Below are 6,514 nucleotides of genomic sequence, written 5' to 3' on the forward strand. Positions count from 1 at the left end.
AGTGGACACTTCGTGTGTTCAGAAAGCTGCACGTCTGGAGGGGAGAGGAAACAGGAATTCGATGAAATAAGAAACACCCCACACAGTACGGACGTGTCAAGCCATGGAAAGCATTTTAATGACAACCGGCACCACAGGTATAAATAAATAAGTCCTTCTTTCCTTCTATGGCATGTGCTCGAAAGATCTTTTTTCAAAGGTCTGGCTAAGGTTACGAGGCTTCAAGGACCCTGTCTTAGCTACTGATTTTCATAATTAAAAAAATAAACGCGAGAAGCATCCTTGAGTTCCGAGAGCCGGCATCTCACTCCATGAGCTGTGGCCGCAGAGGGTCGGGGTGGGCACCGCCGAGCGGCCCCCTTCCCGTGCCGTGGTCCTGCCCGTCACGACGCTTCGCTTTGGACGAATGCGTTTCGCAGCGTGCCGCTGGCCGTGTCCCGTGCGAACAGCCTCTGACAATGTCCCACGAAGTGGCTTTGTCCCTAGCGTGTTGTTGGTGTTGGTGGTGGTGGCGATGGGTCAAGGCAGCTCCCCCCGCCCCCCCAACTCCCACCTCCAAAAGGCCGTGCCATTGTAAAAGCTCACCAAACATCGACAAGCCGGAGGGATTCAGAAAAGCCTCAGACTTACTACTTAAAGAAGGAATTAACTGACATTGGGTCTAAAAGCTCGTCGAACGGACAGGAATATAATTCATGTTTAATTTCAGAAAAATATGCCATTTATCCTTGGAAATAAACATCAAATAGAAATCAAATGGAAGTCTAGGATAGAAAAGAAAAAAAAAACACCGAGAAAAAACGGAAACAGACAAGGAGGGAAAAAAGATGATGGAGCGAGGATTCAAAAACCCTCAGGCGACCAAAATTCAGGCGCGTCTCCTGCCAGCCCCGCGGGGACAGTCCAAGGCTGTCCTCGGAAATGGGGACATCGCATTCATATGGAAATGTCTCTTTGTGGGCCCTTTATGCTCTTTTATTAGAAATATAAACAGCTGATTATTTCTGTCACTTTTTATTTGTCTTTTTGCCTTTTTTAACAAATAATTTTTGGTAGCTCGTCTGCATTTCATCCTGACTCATAAAATAACCTTTGCGACTCGGCCCGGCATGGCTCAACGCCTGTCAGCCTGGCTCCGAGTCTGTCCGCCCTCATCAGGCTGCTAAAAAACCACTGATTACAAAAAACGTCCCTTCCAGGCTTCAAAAATGCCACGTGGTCTCTGAGGGGCCCTGGAGCTCCCCTGTCCCACCCGTGGCCCCCGAGCGCCCTCGCAGCCCCAGGATCTGCTCTGGGGCCGAGGCGACGGCCGGGGGCCTACACGCTGTCCTTGAACTTCTCCAGATAGTTTCTGAGTCCTCTGGGGGCACCCGCGTCCAGGTCCCGGCACACCCACTTGATGTCTTCATCCTGGCCGCCGAGGATGGAGTTCACGGTGGGGCGGCCGTCGTCGGCGGGGATGGTGGTGAAGGTGGTGAACTTCACCTTCTTCCTCCGAGAGGCGGGCGAGCACCCGGGCTCCCGCTTCTGGCCCCAGCCGGGCCGGTGCACTTGGCCCTGCACGCGCTGCTGGCCGCCGTGGAGCAGCAGCCGGCTGCTCCCCCCGCGGTCGCCCGGCCCGCGGTCGACGGCCGTCGTGCGCTCGTCCGGCGGTGGCGAGCCCTTGCCCGCGCTCTCCAGGAGTTCGGCCTCGTTGCCCAGCCACACCCAGTCGTGCGAGTGCGTCACGGAGGCCTGGCCCTCCGGGGGCAGCTGCTTGTGCCGGTACTTGAGGGCGAAGGTGGCGCAGTTGACCAGGAAGACGAGGATGGCCAGGCAGAAGACGCCCAGCAGGGCGTACATGCCGATCTCCAGGTCGCTCAGGCCGCGGGCCGCCTGCACCGGGCCGCTGGCCCCGGCCCGCGGGAGGTCCGCCTGCCCCGGGAAGTTGGCGAGGTCCAGCGGGATGTCCTGCAGCTGCGCCTCCCCGGGCGGCTGGCCCCCATCCAGCCGGCCGCTCCTGGCCGCCTCGCTGCCCCGCAGAGACTCGGCCGTGGGGCCGCCCCTGAGCAGGACGCCCTCCTCGCGCTCCGCCGGCCGGCCGCCCTGGGCGTGCCCGTGCTGGCCCTGCTGCCGCCGGCCGCTGGCGTGGTTCCGGATCTCGCCCTCCTCGTGGTCCCCGCCGGGGCTCGGGGCCCTGTCATTCTGGCCGAACTTGACCCTGACGTTGCCGACGCCCACGGCCAAGACGCTCTTGCGTTTGGATTTCTGGCAGACTTCTGAGATGGTCAGGTCCACTCGGACGAGCGGTCCTTGGCCCTCTCCTTCGGCCACCACGACGGGCCACCAGGGAGAGCGGGCCTGCGGGACAGACACGACGGCCTCGTCCAGGGAGCTGGCCGTCAGGGTGAAGTCCTTGGCGTCGTAGATGTCCAGGGGTGTCACCGAGCCGTCGCTGAACTGGAGCCAGGTGCTGAGCACAGCTTCCTGCAGGGAGAGAGGCAGTTAGCAGACCGTGGGGTGGGGACTCTACTCTCAGGACCCTGCCTCCCCCCCAGGACAGAACCCAAGGAAACGGGGGGCCGGCCTCAAGATCCGGATGTGATGGCTGGTGAATCCGGGGGGAAAACATCCAGGTTTGCCATCGCGATCAGAGAGTCGCCTTAATTTAAACAAGAACAGATCTCGACAAGCAGTGACGGCACAGGCATGATCCTCAGCAGGGAAAAACCCACAAACCCCCGAGATCGGGTTCCGCTGGCTTCACGACCGAAGACGTCACTGAGCGGCAGCCGGGCTGTCACGTCCCACCCCCTCCTGCTGGCTCTGACACCGCTGTGGACCCTTCCGACAACACCGAGTTCAGTGTGCGGTGTCATCAGGTCACCCAGGGGACTCTCTCCATCTCGGGATCCTCCATCGTGCCTGCGGTCTCTTTGCCGCAGAAGGTGACCTCTTCACATGTTGCAGAAATTGAGACGTGGCCATCTCTGCCGTGCGATCGCCCCACAGCTAAGCGCTTCCTGGGGACCAGCCACTATTCTAAGTGACTATTCTTCACGTGTCAGCTCATGTGATATTCACAAGGGACAAGGTAGATACTATCGTTACCGATGTCCCATTCTGCAGGTGAGTGACCTGGATGCTGGCGAGGGTAAGCGGCTTCCCCAAGGTCGCATGGCTAAGCGGTGGGGCTGGGGCTCGGGCCTGGGCAGGCTGTCTCCAGTCCCAGTCGTCGTGGCCAGTCCGTCTCCTGGCTGCCTTTGACTCCGAGGTCACTGCCCAGGCCAGAGACGGAAGGAAACAATTTTGATGAATAAACAGCATGCAGTTGTCCACAGCTGCCTGGATCCTGGCTGGACACTGGCTGCAGGTGGGCCAGCCTGTTAACTCTGCGTAGGCTGGAGCGTGGCTGACATTCACCTTTCAGTGCACAGAGACCTCTTTGCAAATGGGGAGGCGGGAAAACGACGAGGCCCGGAGCGGGAGGGTGGGCACTGGCCACGACTCGGCGCCAGGACAGTCCCGTGGGGCCAGAGGCGAAGCAAGGAGCAGAGTTGGGAGGGGCGTGGGCAGTGTTGGGGAGCGCGGACGGAGCCCCAGGCGTCTGTTATCGGTGCCGAAGTCAGTGTCCCCTCTTCCCCCGGCTTCTGGACCCGAAGGCAAAGGGCAGAGGATTTGGAGTGAGAGTTTGGGTCCAGTACTTCCCTGGAACATTTTTCTTAAACCAATCCTGGGCCTCAGTTTCTCCGACCTAGAGTAGTGGGACTGTGAATACGGAGGGTGACGGTCTGAGACGGACGTGTACTCGGCCTGTCCCGTTTCCAGCTGCCCGCCCCCCCCGCCACCGTCAAGGCCCAGGACACCCACTTTCCTCTGGGGAACCCCGTCTCTCCCATTCGGAGTCTGTGTGTGGGTGGGGGACACCCCGTCCCTCCAGTTCCAGAGGGGCGGGGTGTCCCCCAACTCCACCACCCCGTTCACGGCGACTGGCTCCAGAAGGACACGTGACCAATGGGACGTGACGCCTAGGCTTTTGCTGGAGCCACAGAGAAGCTTGTCTCGCCGGGGGCAGCGAGCTGGGATGCAAGCCTGGAGTGGCCATGGCCACCTTGCAGCCACTCGGGGACAGTCTGCTGGAACGCGAGGCCAGCACGGGGGCCAGCAGAGTTAAGAGGTGGCGAGAGACAGAGATACAGTCTCAGGAGCCCGTTCCAACAGCAGAGGAGACTGGCTGAGTAGCGACAAATACGTGAGTGGAAATTAATTACCCGACGGGCAGTCCGAACAGCAGGTTCGCCGTGTTTGAGGTGACTGACAGGGCCAAGAAACGTAATCGCAGGAATAAAAAGAGATGAAAAATGTAAAGCGGGGGTTGAAAGAAGCGAGGGAGGGGATGGGGACGGCCAAGGCCTTCTGCGGGCCCCCCCAGAAACAAAGACTACGGTGTGGGGGGCGGGGCGGCTCGGGAGAGGTCCACGCGCTGGACGCCGTCCAGGAGCGAGGGAAAGTGCCGATGATAAAAACGAAGGTTCCCGATGCCCGCGTTTGAGCTTCCGGACCTCGCTTTACCCAAAGATACAGACGCCTGGACTTGACCTGGGCAATTCCGGAGTCTGTGAGGCCACTTGAGTTCGGTCTCCACGGCTTGTCGCTGAGAGCCCAGCGGAACAGGCGCTGCCAGCAGGGAGAGAGCAGCGGGTGGGAATCCACAGGCGGCCGGGCAGGCGGGGGTGGGGGAGGCAGGAGGGGTGGAGGGGCAGCCACTGCCCTCCCCTGCGGGGCCTGCTCAGCTTTCTGCCGTTGCCGGCAGGAGGGCCAAGCAGGTAACACCCTCCGGAGCCTGCGGAGAGGAGCTGGTCTCTCTCCATCCATCAGCCAGCTTCCTTGCGCCTCAGGTAAAATAACCTTCCAGCCCTCTCCCTGCTGGCGGCCAGCTTCCCCAGCAGGCAGGGCTCCGGGACCCCCCAGCGGTGGCCGAGCCGGGAACACGCTGGCTGCGTTGGTGGCCCTCATCGTCCCCTCCTTGCTTCGTCAGGCCCCGCCCGTCCCCTCACCATGCGTAATCGAATGCATTAACGCGGTTTCTTTTTTTTTTTTCCGTTCCTGTCCTAGCTTTCTTTAGAATAAATGGGATGGGAGCCCACCTCATGCTCAGCGCCCAGGAGCCATTCAGATTTTGCATTTCAAAGTCGGAGCTAACGACAGCAAGGTGCCTGCCTTCCTCGCCCCCTGGCTGAGATAAAAGACTGTTAGCACAGCCCGCACCTTCATCTTGGCTGACTTTTCATCTTAAATTAATTTTTCTTCACCAACTCGAGAGAGACGGAGAAAGCCCTTAACATAAAGTGAGCCCCCTGAACGGCAGATAACCTGAATGAAGCCTTCGGAACGCCGTGGGCTCGCCGAGACGTGTCTGCGTCCGCCCTGCGGAGTGACTGACACCGAGTCCCCCGTGAGCGAATCTCCACGAGGCCGGGACACAGCGTTTTCTCTGGAGAAGCCAATGCGTTTCCCCAAAGAGGGGGCGTTCTGAGCGACTGGACATCACACGGGCCCAGGAATGGCCGCGCGCTCCACCCTGTCCAGGGTCCCGTCTGCCGTCGGTGAAGTCCACGCACAAACTCGTCTGCGTCGCTGTGGGGCCTCCAGTGCCGGCCCCGAGGAAGACAGACGGGCTACACCAGATGGCGGTTGGAGGCCTTGCCCCAGGCGACCCCCTATTAGCTACTCATCTCAGCAAGTAGCTTTCTGCTTCCTGCTCCTTCTCCTCCACTGTCCCCTGCTCTTCATAAACTGGGAAACACCTGCCATTTGGGCTGGATGTAGATGTGACTATGACCCAGGTCCCGCCTCTCAGCGCTCTGGGACTCAGTGACTGCACAGGTTCTAGAATGGGCCGCCTAACCCCTGGCACTGGGGATCTGAGACGTTTGCCGCCGAGCTATGCTGTACGGCACAGCCGACCCCAGGACACGGGGACCTGCCTGGGGGAGCCTGACACTGTCGCACGGGCCTCTGAAAGCAGAAGGACTTCTCTGGCTGTGGCAGGGGGCAGTCAGAGGTTTAAGGCATCGGAAGGACTGCCCACGCCGGTTCTGAAGATGACGGGGCTGTGGCGAGTGACAGGGAACGCGGTGGCCTCAGGACGCTGAGAGGGGGTGCTGGCCAGCGGCTGGCACAGGAGCAGACGTGGCAGGCGTGTGACCGGAAGGAGACGATTCTGCCGACGAAATGCGTGGGCGTGGAGCGTCCGCGTAAGGGCCCGGCCGGCCGACTCCGCCGTGAGTGCGGAGCCCGGCGGAGTCCCCGGACCGCTGACCTGCAGAAGCGGGAGCTCGCAGGTGGCTGCTCTTTCAAGCTGCTAGGTTTGTGACGCAGCAGGACAGCGCTGATACAGCACGTGCGCTGGGCACGTCGTCAGCCTGCGTTGCCTCAGACCCCACTGCTCGGACGAGGTGGCCCGTGTTGCCCCGAATCCGCGTGGCTGAGATGAGCGCCTTTGCCTGCGCTGCCTCGGCCCCGGTCTGGAGCG

At 60.8% G+C, this 6,514-nt stretch overlaps 1 protein-coding gene across 1 annotated transcript in view; it reads right to left on the reverse strand.

Annotated features, from left to right (window-relative positions):
- Positions 1-788: 788 nt before the first annotated feature.
- TMEM132C (transmembrane protein 132C) overlaps positions 789-6,514 on the reverse strand; it is a 192,120-nt gene continuing 186,394 nt past the window's right edge. The window contains exon 10 of the mRNA XM_039879486.1: positions 789-2,466. Within this exon, the coding sequence (XP_039735420.1) occupies positions 1,318-2,466 (1,149 nt within the window). The 3' untranslated portion in view covers positions 789-1,317. The remainder of the gene's footprint in view (positions 2,467-6,514) is intronic.

Source organism: Pteropus medius, unplaced genomic scaffold, assembly GCF_902729225.1.
Source record: "Pteropus medius unplaced genomic scaffold, Ma_sr-lr_union100, whole genome shotgun sequence".
Lineage (NCBI taxonomy): Eukaryota > Metazoa > Chordata > Mammalia > Chiroptera > Pteropodidae > Pteropus > Pteropus medius.